Here is a 19712-nt window from a genome sequence, read left to right as displayed (position 1 = left end):
TTATTTTCAAGTTATCTAAAGTCTGGTTTAAATTTTTTCAGTCCAGAGTCCTATACTATATATTATACATTGGATTTAAAATAAGTGCAGACTTTGAGCAGCATACAGCCGTGTGCACATGGGAATAAACTCATGGACATGCAACAACCCTGGTCTTATTGAGTGGGTGATGGACCGCTATTTAAGGATCCAGATCTCCACTTATTACATTACAAGTACTCCTCATGCTTCCACTTCTGCATAATGTGGTGCCAAACGGCTCTTTCACATGACTTTCCAAAACACCTTTTCCCCACATGGCCCCTGTGAAACAGTGCTTGATGTAACAGTAAATTAATTTGCTGTCTGTGTAATGCATCGGCTCTCCTCTGGCAAGGTTACGGCGTCTATTAGAGGGGAGATACAGTGTGAGATGTGGACAGAGTGGAGCTCACACTGGCCTGTATTCCTGTCTGCATGCTCACATTCTGCTGAGTCATGAGGTTTTGTGGAAGTCAGTCAACAGCAACTCAATGAGGCTACGGGCCAGAGGGGCTGGTGGGAAACTGCTACTACAGCAGCGGTCGGGCCTGATGAATCTACTCGTTATGTTGATTAGCGAACCTGCTTAGGGAAGAGGTAAAACTGCCTTGTGTTAATTGGAGGGACTTTTTTTAAATTGTGTGGCTGGACCTCTGAGGTGTGAGGTGATTTTGTGCCCACATGCCTTAAAGTCATCGTTTAACGCTAAGCGCCCACATACATTTTGGAAGCTAGTCATGGGAAGGTTGAGGAGGAACATCAGGAAGAGTCTAGTTTCACTTTATCAGGACATTCCTCCTGTCTGTTTACAGTACATAAAGGGAGGAGTAGAAATAATGAAGCGAGACTGATAGGGGCTGTTCCACTATCAGTCTTCTCATGGACGGATTATGGTCCAGGCACATGTAGAAACATGTTCAAAAGAAAGAGGAGGGGCCAATTTCTTCATTTTTTCCCCTGTTTTGTAATAGTTTATCAAGAATTATGGAAATTTGAAAGAATTGGAACAAAGCAGCCCAAACCATGTCTACATAGGTAGCACTTCATGTGATGGAGTGCTGCATGGGCCCCTGCTTTTCTGTTTTGTACATAGTTGGCAAGGTGATGGAGGTGTTAGCACTGTTGCCTCACAGTGAGGAGGTTCTCGGTGAGTGCTCCGATTTCCTCCCACAGTCCTCAGACCTTGATGGACGTAAGTGTGAATAGTTGTCTGTGTGTACGTGTCAGCACTGTGTAGGGTTACAACTAATGATCTTTTTCATTATCAATTGATCTGCTGATTATTTTTTAGAATCATCGATTCATCGTTTGGTCTATAAACTGTCAGACAAACGTGAAAAATGTCCATCTCAGTTTCAAGGTGGTCACTTAAAATGTCTTGTCTGAATGTTTTGCCAATCCAAAACCCAAAGATATTGGTAAACAGACTTGCATTTATAGAATACTCTCCTAGTGTAGCAACCACAGCACTGCAAAGTGCTGACCTGCTCAGGAGTGATACAGTGCTTCCTAACCAAAGGGCCCCACGATAATATTTTTATGCTCAGCCATTCACACACATGGATACTTTGACATACTTGCAGCTGGGGGATCACGGGATCTTCCAACTTTCCAATTAGTGAACGACCCGCTGTGGATTCTTACCCACAGCCGCCTCAAATATTCAATTTAATATGATATAAAACAGAGAAAAGAAATCTTTATACTCCAGCCCTGTGACAGGCCAGTGATCTGTCCAGGCTGCACCCTGTCTCTCGCCCAGCGTGAGCTGGGATTGGCTCCAGTCGCTTGGATAGGGAAAAGTGGGTATAGATAAAAATGGAGGGGCACCATGTGACCACCTTATAAAATGACGGTTTAAAGACTTTATTTTGGCCAATGGCCCCTGTGAAAGAGAGGGCCTAAAGAATACGTAATTAAAAATGTGTTAGCCAAAATTAGTTGATATTGAACTGTATTAAGTGTCTAATAAAACCAGTTGACACGAAGTGAACCTGTTTTTTTTTTTGGGTCTTGTTACATGCATAAAACCAAAACTTTCTATTGAGAATAGCTTCAGTGTACTGTATAAGGAGTAGCATGTGTTTTGCTTATGTTAAAAGAGTCAGAAAATGACGGCATCACCCTGAGTAATTTGTGAGGAATACTGAATTAGCCACGGGGCGCTCGCTCACTGTGTGTTCACCATTTCACATGGTGAACACATTAACTTCAGTGGGTTTTTGGCCTGACATGATGGGGGTGGTTTAATTTTTTTTGGCTCGCTGTTCTTAAAGTACTTAATCCATATCCAAATCCAGATAAATATTTTCAAGTTTTAATTGTTCACATAAGAAGAAAGAAGCAAAAGAGGTATATTCAAGGGAGTTAAAAGCAAAACTGTCGACCTAAACCTGCATGCGCTATCCAAGGACATGTACTGAAGCTGCTATGACAATCTTGACATTTCCTTGAGGAAGATATGATTGTGTTTTTGTCTGCGGCTAAAACTTGTCAGTGCTCTGCTGAACAGGAGCTGATATTCTCATGAAAGCCATCGCATGAAGTCTCAGCCCTGACGTGCGTTATCACTGAAGCAGCTCCCAGCGCTGTAGCATGATGTCATCGCAGATTACAGTCTGGGCTCCGTGGATTTTAGCCTTGAGAGTCGCGCGTGCTGCAGCCTCAAGTGGCTTTGACGTCTGGCGGCTTCATTTCAATCGTACTCTTCCTCCCATCCTCTTCACACCAACCCGCCCACCCACCCTCACTCTCCTCTTTTCCCTCCCCCTCACGTTTCTCTACAGCGGGCTGTTGCAGTCAGGCAGCATCATGGAGGCTAGATGTGTGGTTGCCGCGGTGATTGAGAATGCTGCCTCAGGACCCCGGGGTGAACCAGGAAGTAGTGACGTCCTTGAGGGGTGAGTTACTCTCTTTCTCCGCGCTTCATGTCAGCTGATGGGATTTATGTAAATCTATGTATAGATGTGCACCACGTGAAGTAATGAGATGCTACATGAATAACATGAATAAATGCAGCGTAATGGTGAGGCTAAGATGTGACCCTGCTCTCCTGTTAGAGCTGCAGAGCTCACTGTGTTTCCTATGAATTTATATTGTGTGCGTGTAATTCCTACTGTCATCGTGGATCATGTAAATTACAGAGTGTGCCAGCGCTCCTGATCTCATCACGCTCATTCAATGTGGCAGACCAATACCTGTCTCTGTCGTCTTTTTGTTGCTCATAAAAGTTGAGCTGAATGAACCTCACCCGCCCGAGCACACTGAGTCACATTTCAAGTGAAGGTTTTGTGAAGCACTCCCTTGTGGGTGGATTGCCTTTATCTCTCTCTCAATAGACAAAGATTTGCTTTCCGGAGCGCATACAAAAGACACCATGGTTTGTTGACCATACTATACCGTGAGATGCTACAGTTTTTTCCCATCTATATCTGATCGGAAAAGATGATTATTTTCTCATGTTTCATGAATAAATATTAGAGATTCAAACACTACACACCTAGTACAACATGTTTTTTGGGGCCATGTCTGTGCAATGTCATGATTTCAGCCACATATATTGAATTCATACCCCTCACTTGCTCCCTCTGGTGTATTTTTAGACAACTACAATTCTTATTTTAAACCCCCTACACAACATGGATGTTGTGTCACACCATCTTTCTTCTTTTCTTGTCCCGTCTGATCCTGCAGAGATGTACTACCATCTACTGACCTGGACAAAGACGATGCCTTACCTCAAGCCACCAACAATAATCCTCCAGAAGAGAAACAACCACAGGAGACATCCACTGCCATGGTACACGCCCACACACACGACTCTGACTCATCACTTATACAAAGAAAATACATACTAACACACATGTCAGCCTTCTTCCATGTGGCTGCATTGGTTGTGTAAGTGATTTACACCATGATGTCACCACACCTTAATGTCACATGCAGTCATGTGAGACAGTAGTCATAGTGCGAACAGGTGTTAAACTGGATTTGAGGATGTCTCACCTCCAGGTTGGGAATGACAGTGAGGTAATGTGTTTGAGCTGAGATATGTGTTATGCTAATATTGTCACACACATGATGTCACCGCCCCTCCCCCTCAGTTTACTTCTGTTTGCTCAAGTTTTATGTAATAGGCCGCCACAGCAGCTCTTTCTTCACATCTTCACCGCTGTAGGCGAATTACTCTCCTGCTTTTCAAATCCAAGTCTCTTGAGTGAATAACAAAAACTCTTCATCTTTTCAGCCGTACTTAAATTGAATTGCATGTATTCTTTACTTTGTACGTGTGTATTTTTTATTTTCAAATTACAGCCTACATCATCCTGCACACCAGTCACATGACCACTAATCCAATTGAAAACTAGATTGCATAACGGAACAGTAGCATAAACTAGAAGCACAGCATAACACTACAGTACCATAAAATAACAAAACATACTGTACTATGATATAGAAAAACCTAACATGACATTAGCATCACATTGTTATAACATAACATAAGATTAAATGCATATCATTATAATATAACATTAGCATTAGCAAGTCATAGAGATAGTAATAACATAATATGTTGTACCTTAAGATAGCGAAACATAAAATGACATTAGCATTACACTATAAGTGTAATTTAACATAACATTCGCACCAATGTCTAACGCTCTACTTTCTTACATCAGACTTCTAAGTTTGCATCCTGCCTCTTTTGCTGCACAACCACTGTTTTATAGCGATCAACATAATTATTCTTGACAGCAATTGCTTTCCATCAGTTCTCCTGTCTCTGACTGACACTTATTGATGTCTGCTTTCTCCGTTTGGCAGGTGAGGAGTGATGATATCACAGAGCTCCCAGCCGAGCCCCTCCTGCGCTCCTGCGTCAGCACGGCTAGCATGAAGGTCAAGAACATGAAGAAGTAGGTGCTCCCCGTGACAGCGTTGCTGCTATTATGGGCTGTAAAACAGGGCTCTTATCCAGGCCAGTGAAATGAGGACCTATAAAATGATGGGCGCGGCACAGACAGACAAGTCAGCCTGCTGCATCACTAACCCTCACACACAGGCCTGATCTCTCTTTCTTTTCCCTCTTTTGCTCTCTTTTGCTTTGCTTTGCTTTTCTCTCCATCATGGTGTCACTGTGTTGAATACTAATGAGGTGCTGTTGTGCTGTGTTTTTTTTAGGCTGACGTTCCCTAGAGGTCACTTCCCCAGGTTGGCAGAGTGTGCCCATTTCCACTATGAGACTGTTGACTTTGGCAATGTTCAGGTGAGTCCTGCAAATACTCACGCTGTGGCTTCTGCAGCAGAGAGTTACTATGTTTAGTAATTTTGTTTTTGGCTCGTGTTCAGTGGTTCGTTTGGTGAGTTGCTCCAGAAATGCATCAGTCTTGAAATGCAGTGTGGCACTAGAATCAATATCTTTGTGTGCCTTTTGAAAACAGTCCCATTCTCATTATTGCACGTTCCTGCTTTTTCCTGAAATGTCACATTAGATTTGTTAATGTGTCATTTCACCAGGAGGAGCTACTAAACATTAATTTGTGCAGAATAATACAAAAAATACTATATTTTCACTGTTACAGATTTTATAGAGTCTCTTTCCTGTTAAAGCCATGATCCAATTCCAGCAGTTAATCCTCAGTATTACAGTATATTAATGTCGGACTCATCTGAGCTCAGTAAACCTGTGATCCCGCCTTATTAGTTTTACTTAAGCACACAATGTCAACCAGTGAGTCAATGAGAAACAGTAGTTTCCTGGACAGACGGATGAGTCTATCCAGGAACTGAAGGCAATGACTCATTCTGAAAGTGACAACCTGTACTGACAAAACAATGAAGGGTGTGAGAAAATATGGTAACAGCTAAATGTAGCTGGATCTCCGTGCTGTGTTTTAGACTATTTTTACAATTACAACCAAACTTTTTGGGGATTTTTAACTGTGCAGCTCGATGCTCTCTTTCCCTCTGTGTCAGTTGGTCCAACACTTTGGTGCAGACTGACATACCTCGACAACTGTTGCATAGATTCCCATGATTCATTTTGTACAGATGTTCCCCCAGGCTCCAGAGGATGAATCCTAATGACATTAATGATTCCCTGACTTTTCTTTTAGCGCCACCATGAGACTGACAATATTGGTGCAGCGTGAAATGTCTACTATCTACTAAAAAATATTTGATGGATTGCTAAGTTTGGTACAGATATTGTTAACTTAAGGTTAATTGCCATTGGCCTCAACTGTACTATGTCTGGTGCCAATCAGCAATTGTTAGCATGCTAATATGCTAAACCAAATAGGCTAACATACAGTAGTAAACATTAAACCTGTCATTTTGGGCATGTTAGCATGGTGACATTAGCATTTAGCTCACTGAGCCAAAACACTGAGACATTTTTAACTTCTCCATAACTGAATAAACAAGCTGTTCTCAGAGGAAAATACAGTCCCCAGAACACTGTTTGAAGCTAGAAAAGTGGCAGGGTCCGCCACATATAAACAAAGTAAAACAGTATGAAATTGTGTTGTCCTTTAAGGACAGTTTGTTTATTCAGTTTATTCAGTCATGAAAACAAAAAGAGTTTGTTTATTTAGTTTGTTAAGGCATAAAAAAAAAAAAGTCAGTCAATGACGATCTTTCTCTTCTGATTAAAATGTCTTCCCCAAAACTACATAGTGCACCTTTAAGATGCAAAATGGCACTAGGGTCGCAAGTTCCCTTAATTGAAAGACTTCTTGGCAGGGTCACTGTATCCTCCGTGATCAGATCATGAAAAATAATTAATATTTCCATATTTACGTTTAGAAAAAAACCAACATATAACATTTTTTAAACAAACTTTTAAATTGAGAAACATGTGGTGTCAACCTTCAATCAACTGTATGGCAGGCCAACACTTTGGCCCCATTTTAGACTCTTGTAAATTTAGAGAAAATCTGACTTCTATTATCCTGTCGCCGTGGACATACTGTAGTTATGGTGGATTTAGTGACGGATTTTGTCACCAGGCAATAAATTATTTGGATGTACGGACAATTTTTTAAAAATGTTAGTTAAGATAGTCAATTGCTTAGTCTCATTCCCAGGTCGATAAAGTATTAAACTTTAGTTTAGTGGTTCGCCAAGGCTCAATAATCAACTACTTTCCTCTAGAATCACTAATGCCCACAAATGTCCAGAACACAGCGAAACAATAAGCAGATACAGACACTGCAAAACGCTTCTAGTGGGTCATAATTAACAATTGAAAGGGATTATTTTCATATGAGTCTATCATTGTTTTTTAGGAAAATCCTGCATTATACACATTTAAGAGAGTATGTTTTTGCAGCAGTGATAATGAGAGCATTAAGCTTTACTGTAGGTTGCTCAGTCACTTGTGAAAGTGGCTGTTAACCGCCTGGTGAACCTCAGTGCAGTTCAGTGTTCTTGCCAGCAGAGTGCAGCAGTCACCTCTCCTCAAACAGATGCTGCCAGTGGAGCTAGACACAAAAGAGTGCATGAGCGGTGCACGCATGCTGTAGGGCTCAATCCCTACATGCAGCGTTAATGCACTACAGTGCAGCGGGGTTGGACGGGAGTTAAATCCCAGGATGCACTCTCTCTGCTGGGTAAACGTCCTGCTGTGGTTGCCATGACTATGATGGCGGCGGCATCAGTAGAGTGAAGCAGTCTCAGTGACCTTGAAAAGGTCCACAGGGAGAAGGGAAGCCGAGCTGAGCTGGAAGAGAAATGTCAGTCTGGGGCGACCCTGGCAGTGAAGGATGTGCACAGTGTCGGCACACAAATAACACACAAACATACATGCGATTTATTTTTACTTCTGCATGTTATTTTTGATTAATTTATTGACCGAGTCTTTGTTCTAGTTGCATCTCCCATGATGCATTTGCCCGTCTCTATATTCACAGACTGGACGGCAGGAAGGGAGGGTACTGATCAGGTCTCATGTATCCTAATCGCAGAATAGCACAAGGACAGCAGACTACCTCCGTCTGCAGCCTGCCAGACTGATCCCTCTCCAGATTAGCTCCAGTCTCGCCTTGAGAGTGCAATGAATGAGAATTGTTTTGAAACGAAGAAGGCTCGTCTATCTATCTTGTGCAGCTTTTGCCTCTGTATGATGGATGAGCCTGTGCGACTGCGTGTGCCGGTTTGAGCCCATTTACTGCCAAACCCCCTTTTGTCACTGGAGAAAGGAGAGAGAGAGAGAGAGAGCGATGGAGAGGGGGAGGGGGAGGGTGATGGAGGCAGGGTACAGGAGAGGGAGGAGGGGGGAAGAAACGGTAAGAGGCAAGCAGGAAGGGGGGTAAGAAACACAGTAGGAAGCATCCTCTTTTCATATTTTCTGCAGCGAATGCGTGGTGATCCTAAGACACGTGAATGAGTATTTCATGTCAGGCGGCAGGGGACTGCAGACAGGCGAGTAAAGAGCAGCATTTAAACTCTCAAGATTGGGCTTGTTGGAGGATCTTACTGAGGTCCAGGACTGCGGCTGCACACAAAGAAAGAGCCACTTCCTTCCAGCTGCGGATGGATATCTGAGATGCCCTAGTGGCAGGTAACCTGGACGTGTGGATGATTGCGTTTTAATTTGAGCTCCTGGCGCTCCAGATGTTTAGGTGTTAATGTTTGAAGGGTTAACCTGTGAGCTGCATCTGCATGTTTTATTTTGGTGGGAGTTGCCTCAGAGGTGTGAGCCAGCGTCATAGAGGAAGTGATGCTCAAGCATGCCTTCATTGAAAACTTTCAGATTTGTGCTGTTTTGTCATTCTAGTTTTATTGTTTCATCACCAAAGGATGTTTCTTTATCTGTAATTCTCCGTACGATCAGACTTCCCATCATGCTTTTAGTCTCCCGGCCCTCCCATCAGTACTTAATTCAGACGCTTAGTTCGGGCTATTATTTCAAACAAATCCTTGCAGCAAATAAGCGCTCTTCTCGTCCATCATGACTTATTCAAGAACAAATTTCTCATCCTTCATCTCTTGTCGGTCTGCTTTGCTGTCTTTCTGTTGAAGAGTAACTAGGTCGCTGTGTGTTGTGTAACGGTGTATGTGGATGAGTCGCTAACAGTTATAAATAACTAGAACTTCCCTTGGCTTCCAGGCCTTTGAAGTCTCTTCTACAATAATGTCTGTCAATGTATTCCCAAACTCCTGCGAGGCTTTGATCTTCTCAGTTTTGGAGAATATGTAATAGTCTTAAAGGAGAAAGATGAAGAAGAAGAAGAAGAAATCTGTGCTAAATCTACGCCGCCTTCAAGCGCTGATGTCTTATCAACTTATGTATTATACATTTCATACTGCAGGATTTATGGTGAAGTGAGAATATGAATCACTTCTTTGCTGGTGGCGGAGGAAATAACACTTTCTATGCAGAGAAAATCTATAGTGTGTTATGGGGGCATTCGTAGTGAATTATGACTACACTCTCTGATGCATTACATCAACAAGATGTGACCTACAATGAATTATACGTTCAAGTGTCTTATGGATGCTCTTGACTGCTGTAGTAAGGACTCATAGTATGCTATAAAACCCCATGCAGCATCAGAAGTTATCACGTATGTGTTACGTTGATTCAGTTACATATTGATGCATCTATGTGCATTTAAAAAAAAAGGTCTATGCTGCTTTATAAGTGATTAGTTTCAGTAGTTTCATAGTCCACAAAACATTTCTGGAGCTTCACAGCAAAACAGCGATGCAGCATTCTGCTGAACAACTGAAGTGGATGTGGGACTCGTCTTAAAATGTGAACAATACAAAACAAACAATACCCCGGGAAAACATAAAATGGCTCAATATAGCTCGTCTGGTGTAATCCAAGTCTCCCGAAGCCCCAAGATCCCAAATTGATTTGAAAACACGTTATTTACACCCTTACAAATCTTTGCTGTTGCTGCGAAGCTAAAGCTGAAGCTCCACCACGTATCGAGGGTGTAAATAACGTGTTTTCAAATCAATTTGGGATCTTGGGGGCTTCTGGAGATTTGGATTATGCAGAACAAGCTGTATGGAGCCATTTTGTGTTTTGTTTCAGTTGTTTCTTTTTTTTTTGAAGTCCCCATCTACTTCAGTTGTTTAGGAGATACTGCAACGCTGTTTTGCTGTGAAGCTCCAAGAATGTTTTGTTGATTAAGAAACTTGACTCTCCATCTGCACGAGGGGGAGTAGTTTAACCTTTTGGTGATCTTATCCTTTAGGGTATAAAATTTATGTGATATATTCAAAGTGAGAAAAAGACAAAATACACTTTGTCTGGTTTTTATTTACATGATGGGATGAAAACTATGAGTTGTGTTCGAGCAAACCATCAGCAGCTGCCCACCTTGACACACGCACATGATTCTTTTAAATGGATGAAAATGCAAGACGTAGAGTCCTTACAACAGCTGATTATATTTCATTATTGTTACACTAAGACACAATTTTAGGGGAAATGAGGTGAGGACCCAAACGCAGACAACACACAGTAGGCAGGAAAAGGGGGAACCAAAAGCAAGCTTTAATTACCAGAGCTGAAAATACAAAACAAACCAAGAATGAGTCACAAGGACCAAAAAACAAAGTAGCAACTAAAACTTAAACAAAGTTCAAATCAAATGAAACAAGAAACCAAAATCAGAAACAGAGACACGAGGAAACACTGGGGAAGAAATCCTAGGAAGGCAACACGGGGGAAGATGGACCAAGACAGAGAAACATCTAACCACACGGACCTCATGGAACAAACTGACAAAGACATGAGGGAGAACAAAGACTATATACACAGACTCACTAACGAGGGGATCAGGAACAGGTGGAGTGAGAAGGGAAGAGGACAGGTGAGGGAACGAGCGCAAAAACACTGGGAGGGAAAAACACACAGGAGGAACAGAAAAGCAAGAAGTGACACATGAGGGTAAAATTTCAAAATAAAACAGAAAACACAAGAACAAGACACTGAATCATGACAATTATGTCACATCTATAATGTTTTATGACTGTTGATGTAGTGCATCACAGATCATTCTGTGTGTTATTGACTGTAGTGATCAAGCATCATTAATGCAATCTAAATCACTATGAACGCCCTGTAGATCATAACGACGATCACTTTCACATTTGTACAGTAAGACTTTCTAAAGAAGTTCTTATAAAAAGTGCTTTAAAAAATTTGAACCCGCATCTTTTTTCTGGCATTTCTTCCCGTCGTTCTTTTGCACTCCAGTGTAGGGTTTCTACACTCAGACCCACTGCTGAGTATTAAAGTGGTTTTACTATTTAATGCAAAAGTAGAGTTGGACATGATGTACTTCTTGTCGTCCAGGTCACATACAGAAAGGTTGTTGTATTACACACGCATCCATTATTTACAATGCGTGCCCTCTCACTATTTGCTCCTCTGTCTCTTCTTTTTTCGGGTTTTTTTACCTCATAGTTGGCCTTCGCGGAGGGGCAGAGCGAAGGACCGAAGGTCGGTCTGGACTCCAAAGAGCTGGTCTTCCTGGTCCAGATCACGTGCCAGGTAACATTAAATAATGTTATAATAACTCAAATATGTTATCATTTTTTTTCCTCACTCTTACAAAGTTTTGTATTGTCTTCGTCAGGGTCGAAACTGGCTGGTGAAGAGATCATACGAAGACTTCCGGGTGCTGGACAAACACTTGCACTTGTGTATTTATGACCGCCGATACTCAGAGCTCACCGAGCTGCCGAGAAACGACACATTAAAGGACACTGTTGAGGTATCACAGAGCTACAACCCTGTTATCTCTGATCTGTGACATGCATTACTCACAGATTAGGAATCAAGCTTCAGTGACACCTAAGATTTGATATGTTCTGTTGCATTACTGTATTTGTCAAACTTTACTAGATCTTGACAATCTTGCGTGTCCATTCAGACAGTAACAAAGATGTTGGCCACCTACCTGTCCCGCTTCTCCGCCATCGCTGACAACAAGATCAACTGCGGACCAGTGCTAACATGGATGGAGGTATCTTCTTGTCAGCTGCTTCTTTTCACACTTGCTATCAGTTACTCACTCTTCAAAACTGACCCCATTATGTTGATTCAATATTTAATCTTCACCATTAATGTTTAAGCAGTAAAGTTAAAGGAACAGTCACAATTTTTTAGTTGGAAATGTCTCACGTTAACACACGTAGAAGTGAAAAGGTGAAAACGACTTTCTGGATTATAAATAGCTGTGTGTTTAAAACAATTGCTGGGCATCTGCGGCACATGTACTGTAGTCCCACTCTGCAGCTGGAGATGCTGTGCAGAGGTGGCTGTGCGTGGGTGTGCAAACTCTTTGAATTATGAAGATTAAATGTTGAGGGGCTTTGGTGTTTATTTTTTAAATACTCATGTGGGAGGAGGCCTAAATACATGTTTGTGTCTCTTCTTTGACGAGATTACTGCTTTAAACAGATTTACTAAATCCAAAATCCAATAATTATATGATTGGCTGAAGCATTGGCTAGACAAGCCTGCTGTAAATACCGCTAAAAATACTAATTGATCGCATTAATGAACCCACACGGCAGTTACATGTTGTGTATTGTGCATTGTTTGTCTCCCTCTATCACATTAAATTAAGCAAGACCAGCTGCTTCTCTCTGCTTCGAGTCTTTAAACTAAGCTGAGTTGATCTGTTTCTCCAAATGTCAGGATGTCTTTAATGTCATTATTTTCTTTTCCAGATTGACAACAAGGGGAACCATCTGCTGGTGTCTGAGGAAGCTTCGATCAACGTCCCTGCCATCGCCGCGGCACACGTCACCAAACGTTACACAGCCCAGGCCACAGACGAGCTCACCTTTGAGGTAAGACTTAAGAGAAGCATTAGTCATACTTCTGATCCCATCATGATGTCTTTTTAATGTGCTCAGCTGAGATCAGACTTTATTGTCATCATCACTCTCTCTCTGTGATCCAGGTGGGGGACATTGTGTCGGTCATAGACATGCCTCCTAAAGAGGACACAGGCTGGTGGAGAGGGAAACACGGCTTTCAGGTGAATCATTATGGTCGTTTCAGGTGGACAGCGAGCTTGATGTTTATTATGTTTATTAGAGAACAAGGACAGAACAACTCTTTCTCCTCTGCCCGTGATAACAGTGATTAAAGTGGCAGTGAAACAGAAGTCAGAGCATATTTAGCTTCAGTTATGTGATGTATTTTAGTTATGAGATCGATTTAAATCAAATCCTCTAAATTTTCATTTAGATTTCTCAAAAGTGGGCAAATAGATTAATTTGGAGCTACAGTAAGAGAAACAAAGTGTAGGAGGAACGATTGCTTTAATCATCCAGTGTTTTTAGACCAGGAGGAGGATGATGATACTCAAATAGATAAATTGGCATAATTGCAAAATTTTAGGGGTTTTATGTAACTGAATGTTATTTTACATTATTTTAGTTAATCAATATCTTTTCTTTTGTAATGACTGACCTGCTGTGGTTTTGTTTGATTCGATGTCGGTGTAAATGAGGGTCATCCCTCAATCATCTCTCAGGTATAAATAAAGGTTGATTGATTAGACCCCAACCACATTCTTTGGAAGATGAAATCTGAATAAACACTACCTAACACTAAGACCCACTAAGATATTTCTCTGCACTAGATAACAGTCAAGCGTGGTTGATATGATATCTACAGGTACCCCAAAAAATTCAGTTTGAATTAATATCTAAACCTTACATCTGCATTTTTGTAGCCAGTAAGGCTATCTGATCACAAACACACAAAATCATTACGATTACTTATTATTTCAATACCAGTAGTTTGTCTTGTAATTGAGTAATATGACAGTAATGTTACTGCAGTCGTACTTGAGTGCAGGTTTTCAATAATCTTTCCACCTCATTATATCCACATTACTGACAATAACTTATCAAAAATGTAATTGTGTTAACATTTTCTGAAAGTAATCAAAAGTCATCCTTGCAAAATTCTTCTTTAGAGGAGGTGCGAGATGGGAAATAGCCTGAGAATATTGCAATATTAGGCCACATCATCCAGCCCTAAGTGACACCCTAAGACGCCAATAACATTCAAACCAGCTATTTTCAGCCTGAAGCAGCTTGCACCCTCATGCTCACTGACCTATTTCTGCACAGAACACCCCCACTGCTCCTTTGAACTTACAAGTGTTATCACTATCTTTGTATCCCCTCTTCACTCTGCTCATCCTCTTGTCTCCACCTGCAGGTGGGTTTCTTCCCCTGCGACTGTGTCGAGCTGATAAATGACAAGATCCCCCCCAGTGTTCAAAGCTCGGTGCCAAAGCCAGGTACTTCTTTCAGTGTGTGTCCGTCCCATCGCTTGAAGATTTATTTAAGACTTGCTCGTGTGTTGTGAGACGGATTGATTTAAAATAGCTGTCATGTGTGTCTGTGTCGTTTTAATCAGTGTGTAAGAAGCATGGGAAGCTGGTAACGTTCCTGAGGACTTTCATGAAGTCTCGCCCACCGCCTCAGAAGCTGCGGCAGCGCGGTATCCTTAGAGAGCGAGTGTTTGGCTGTGACCTGGGGGAACATCTCCACAACTCAGGACATGAGGGTAAATTATTCTCACAATGGCTCCTTTTTATTCAATTTCCTCTCTCATTCTCCAACGTGTAATTCTTACTTGCCGGCAGGTCACACCGAAATGTTTCACGTTTTCAAACTGTAAATACCCCAAGAAGGGATTTCACAGTGGATCTGCTGCCTCTGTGGTGGATTTGTGCTACACTGCTGTGGTTTTGATGTGAACTGATGGTGTAAATGACTGTTTTATGTTTGCCAGCAGGATGTTCGTCTGCGTAGATCCTTGTAGATTTGCCAAAAGCTGTTTCTTTATTTCTGTTTTCGAGACTTGTTAAACTGCTGGTGGTATGATACAGGCGGAGCTCACATGAATTTTTAACCATTTATGTCATGTTATATTAGTTTATGCAGTTTATTGGATTAACTATACTTTATATCATGAAACCAGGGTTTCTCAAAGTACTGTTTATCCTGACACATTATCTGAAGTTGTATATGCCTATGCAGAGTTGTCGCTGGATATTATATGTCGGATTCCAGTAGTTTTTTAGATTTATTCATTTATGTTTAACTCATACTGCTTTAAAGGTGGTGTAGGCAATTCTGCAGAAAGATAGTTTTGCTTTGGGTCCGTATTCGTAAATGGGCCTACTCCACCTTTAAGCCGTCATAAAATAAAGGTTTCTACAGCGCTCCTACAGTCCCAGATGATATGTTTTTAACTTGTGTGCACTAGATAATAACTTCTGATTTGCATTTATGGCCTTAGCTTTTGTAAAATCCTTGCCAAGGTTGTTTTATTGTGCTGTTGAGATTATCTTGAGGGTGTTAGGAACCACTGATGTAGACTGAATTGATTTCCACAATGTCATTTGAGTAGAATAGTAATACTAGAGATTACGTATAGGTTGTTGTTTTGTGACATGTTCGAGATGCATAGTGAGGAACTTTTCTCACTAACACATCTTCATCATCATCAAACAGACCACCCTGATCGCAAAGTGACACATTTTATCTTTCAGCCTCCCATGGCTCTCTACTCTCTCCTGTAGTCCCACAGGTTGTTAAGAGCTGTGCGGATTTCATAGAGAAACATGGAGTCGTGGATGGAATCTACAGACTGTCTGGGATCTCCTCCAACATCCAGAAACTGAGGTTTGTACCCATTTTATTCTTCATACTGATGAGGAATTTAACCCCGAATAATGCCTTCAACAGGATGGTTTGTTGTTTAACAAGAGCCTGACAAGTTCAGGGCGGCAAATGTGAATTAGCATGGCAGGCTACTTGGATAGTAACTCAATTCTGTTTCTGTGTGGCATTATGGACTGACATGACACACGAGCCAATGCTGATTAGGGATCATTTATTGGAAATATACAAAGAGCATCAATAAGATTGCTTCAACTGTGGAGTTTTAACTTCATGGATGCTGCTTTCTAAGTGCTGTTTCTTTGAGCTGCTTCTGAAATCCATCAAATACAATCTGATTCAAGCTGTGCAGCTCTGAATGGCTGTAATGATTTTCTCATCTATTTCATGCTTGCCAGGAGGAATCCATGAGACAAACCACCATTAGTAGATAAACTGGGAGGCACATAATCTGATGGGCTGTTGGCAGCCAATCAGAAAGGATTTTCTTGTTAACCGTTGCCACATCACATGTAATGTTTTTCAGGAAATGATACAAATCTGGTCATGTGTTAATGATTCTCAGTTCATACTCATTAAGAATATTGAAGGACCTCCTTCTTTACTTGCTCAGCCTTACTGTTAATGATATTGTATTTCTTAGTGTGGGGAGGAACATAATTAAAGATGGCAGAGAAATTGAAATCATGTGATATTCATTTGTGTTGAATATTTTACCAATCTGGCCGCTTTTGGCAGTATTAGTGATGTAAGCCATAGAATATCAAAATAAATCAGTCTCATTACTTGCAATCACGCTTCTCCAAACTTTAATCTAAATAGCATTAACTGTGCCAAGAAAACCATGTTACTCAATTGGAAAGATAAATTATCAATAAACCATTGGCTCAATCTGTTAACAGATCACACACAACATCGGGGGCCATCATTTCCAACGGTGTGCTTAAGTTCGATTCAAAAAGGATGCTGAGCATATAAAACCGTAAAAACAGGTTCTAAGAGTCCCACATGCAACTCAGGCACATGTGATCTGTAAATTTCAAGTCAACTTTAATTCTCAGCACCCGCACTGCAATTTCCCCTGACTTACTGACAGCACAGAGGAGGGTTTAGTCAGACCAAGGAACAAAAGAGAAAGTCAAACTTTTTGAAGACGAAATCACGGAAAAGGTCTTACCAAATCCAATAAAACTTTATAAAACAAAACATAAAAAATGATTAAACAAGTAGTAACAGTAGGATGTTTTTAACATGTTTCATCAATAATTGTTTAATCAATAATTAGATCAAGTGGATGGCTCGCTCAAGAGAGACTAGGAATCCTCTTTGTTGGTCGTTACTGAGGGTCGGCCTACTTGCTGAAGTAGTAAACCAGGTTTATAATCGCTCAGCAACAAATCTTTATTTTGAGAGCAAATTGTATGTTTTACTTTGTTAACTGTTGTATAATCGTCATATTACATAACATAATATTGCAAAATAACCCTGCAATATGCTTGCCCGACACTGCACCTTCTTATTTTCTGTTGATGTCTTATTGTCCAATAGTTTAATAATGTAAACATAATAATAATTGAAGATATAATTTATATATAGCTTTTAGATATAAGTGTTCGTGTCCTCCTTGTTTCTGTGGTTTCACACTGACAGATGGCCAGTAGGATGACTCCCACGCTCTTCTGTATCTTCTTCTTCTTTCTGTGGTCTAGGCACGAGTTTGACTCCGAGCAGATCCCAGACCTGACCAGAGACTCCTTCAGACAGGACATCCACTCAGTGGGCTCCCTCTGCAAGCTGTACTTCAGAGAGCTGCCCAACCCTCTGCTCACCTACCAGCTCTACGACAGATTCTCAGTAAGGACCAGAGCAGTGGAACTGGGGCAGGGATTTATGCTGGGGATGAATATGGGAATAGAAACTGGCAAAGCTTTTAAGCACTGTGAGGAGGAAAAGGCGGCAGAGGACAAATGTTACTCAGTTCATCAAAGAACTGGTGAGACAATGCAAAATTTTCGGCTCATTTTAAAGTGCTGCTCAAAACGGGGTCACTGCATTGCACTGAGCTTTCTAGGAACAGCAGGGGGGATTGTGCACGCTAAAACCGAACAGCAGATTAAGGGAGCTGAAACAGAGGCTGCTCTGAATATAAAAGGGGAAAAGAGAGAAGAGGGAAGTTAAGGCAACTCCGTCTGTTGTGATTATCAGCCCACTCAGTGATGTGACGCTTATCCTCTGTCTACACAGGAGGCCGTGTCTGCAGCCACAGATGAGGAGAGGCTGGTCAAAATCCACAATGTCATCCAGCAGCTGCCTCCTCCACATTACAGGTCAGTTTTAAAAAGCTCAACGTTGCACTCTGGTGGCCTGAAGGGGAAGTGTTTGGTTTCTGTCAATGCTGTGATGCTACTTTTGATTGTGTGAAGATTTCTTTTTTACTTACATCTCAACTACAGAGAAAATCCTGCTCTCAGATGTGAAACTCTGCTTTAAATAAGTGCCAAAAATGTCAGTCTGATCACTTGGGGCTACAGCGCAATATCCTCGTTGTGCATGGCATTTTTTAATAACGTCTATGCAAAGTGACATTAATCCTGCTTGTTAGTGAACCAGTCCTGTGACACCACCTGTGAGTAATAGGGAGGATATTCTGACCCAGGATTGACATTTATTACAGTCTAAAATGATGCATACTAAATATTTGACTTCTTTGTCTTCAGGACTCTGGAGTACCTCATGAGACACCTCTCCCACCTGGCCACCTTCAGCTCCATCACTAACATGCACACTAAAAACCTGGCTATCGTCTGGGCGCCTAACCTCCTCAGGTGACTCTTGAACTATCGCTCTAGATGTGCGGCTCCCTGCAAACAGTTAAAATGGCACCATTAGCGACAAAAAATCCTGTTTCCTTCTGGTGTTTCTGTGACAGTGAACTGGGGCATGTCTCTGTAGTCCAGAGCTGTGAAATAGGTTGTGATGTACTGTAACTGTGTTTCAGGTCCAGACAGATCGAGTCGGCCTGTTTTAGCGGCACAGCGGCGTTCATGGAGGTGCGCATCCAGTCGGTGGTGGTGGAGTTCATCCTCAACAACACGGAGGCCCTCTTCAGCCCTAAACTCAATGCCATCATACGGGAAAGCACAGGTAGGTCAAGATATAAACAAAATGACACGTGGTGTCCGTTCTGAGTTAATATGAATCTCTAACACACTCTAAACACCTCACTTTTAGGTAACAACACCCTAGCCAGACCGAAGTCCCTGCTGGTCAGCTCCCCGTCCACAAAGTTACTGTCACTGGAGGAGGCCCAGGCTCGCACTCAGGCACAGCTGGGCTCCCCGGCCACCACCCCCTGCCTCACACACAGTGACTACATCGAGGTCGGAGAGGGACCCGGAGCTCTGCTCGGCAAGTTCCACACCGTCATCGAGCTCCCGATGGAGAGGTAGTTTAATGGACTGCCCGATCAGTCCTTGTTTTTTTAAATTAGTTCAACAGTTTTGGTAGATTATTAATCATTTAAGTCATTTGTTGAGAAAAATAGATACATAAAAACAAATATTTCCTGGTTACAGTTATTAAAATGTGTCATATGTGACAAAAATCAGACTAAAATATAAAGAAAATAATTGTTAGTTGCAGCCCTGATGTTTTGTTTTTGTCACTTTTATTTGTTTCTGCTTATGTGAGGTACAGCTGAAATGATTAGTCGATCAGTCGATTAGTGGATTGACTATTACTATTTTGATAATCGATTGTTTCGGTTATTTTTCGGGCAAAAATGTCAAACAATCGCTGGATCCAGCTTCTTAAATGTGAGGATTTGCTGCTTTTCATTGTTATTCATGACAGCAGATGAAGAGTCATTTGGGTTTTGGACTGTTGGTTGGACAAATGAAGCAATTTGGAGACATCACTTTTTGATTTTATTGACTGAGTGATTCATTGATTTAATTGGGAAAATAGATGAATAAATAATGAAAATAATCGTTAGTTACAGCCCTGATGTT

At 41.5% G+C, this 19712-nt stretch overlaps 1 protein-coding gene across 2 annotated transcripts in view; it reads left to right on the top strand.

The window, feature by feature from the left end:
- The window catches only part of arhgap32a (Rho GTPase activating protein 32a), a 30229-nt gene that overhangs the window by 5807 nt on the left and 4710 nt on the right, over nucleotides 1–19712 (top strand). The window contains exons 2-18 of one of the 2 annotated variants that reach the window (XM_073483054.1): nucleotides 2808–2921; nucleotides 3715–3820; nucleotides 4846–4937; nucleotides 5203–5287; nucleotides 11450–11536; nucleotides 11622–11759; nucleotides 11919–12011; nucleotides 12721–12843; nucleotides 12957–13034; nucleotides 14231–14312; nucleotides 14432–14581; nucleotides 15603–15705; nucleotides 17412–17556; nucleotides 17947–18029; nucleotides 18420–18527; nucleotides 18701–18846; nucleotides 18934–19147. In XM_073483054.1, coding sequence (XP_073339155.1) covers nucleotides 2833–2921; nucleotides 3715–3820; nucleotides 4846–4937; nucleotides 5203–5287; nucleotides 11450–11536; nucleotides 11622–11759; nucleotides 11919–12011; nucleotides 12721–12843; nucleotides 12957–13034; nucleotides 14231–14312; nucleotides 14432–14581; nucleotides 15603–15705; nucleotides 17412–17556; nucleotides 17947–18029; nucleotides 18420–18527; nucleotides 18701–18846; nucleotides 18934–19147 — 1922 coding nt within the window. In that variant the 5' untranslated portion in view covers nucleotides 2808–2832. Of the gene's footprint in view, nucleotides 1–2807; nucleotides 2922–3714; nucleotides 3821–4845; nucleotides 4938–5202; nucleotides 5288–11449; nucleotides 11537–11621; nucleotides 11760–11918; nucleotides 12012–12720; nucleotides 12844–12956; nucleotides 13035–14230; nucleotides 14313–14431; nucleotides 14582–15572; nucleotides 15706–17411; nucleotides 17557–17946; nucleotides 18030–18419; nucleotides 18528–18700; nucleotides 18847–18933; nucleotides 19148–19712 lie in introns of both variants that reach the window. The other variant, XM_073483046.1, reaches the window with a different exon arrangement.

This window comes from Pagrus major, chromosome 2 (genome assembly GCF_040436345.1).
Source record: "Pagrus major chromosome 2, Pma_NU_1.0".
NCBI classification, from domain to species: domain Eukaryota; kingdom Metazoa; phylum Chordata; class Actinopteri; order Spariformes; family Sparidae; genus Pagrus; species Pagrus major.
Note: the sequence above shows the minus strand (reverse complement) of the source record. Positions and strands in the feature narration are given on the sequence as shown.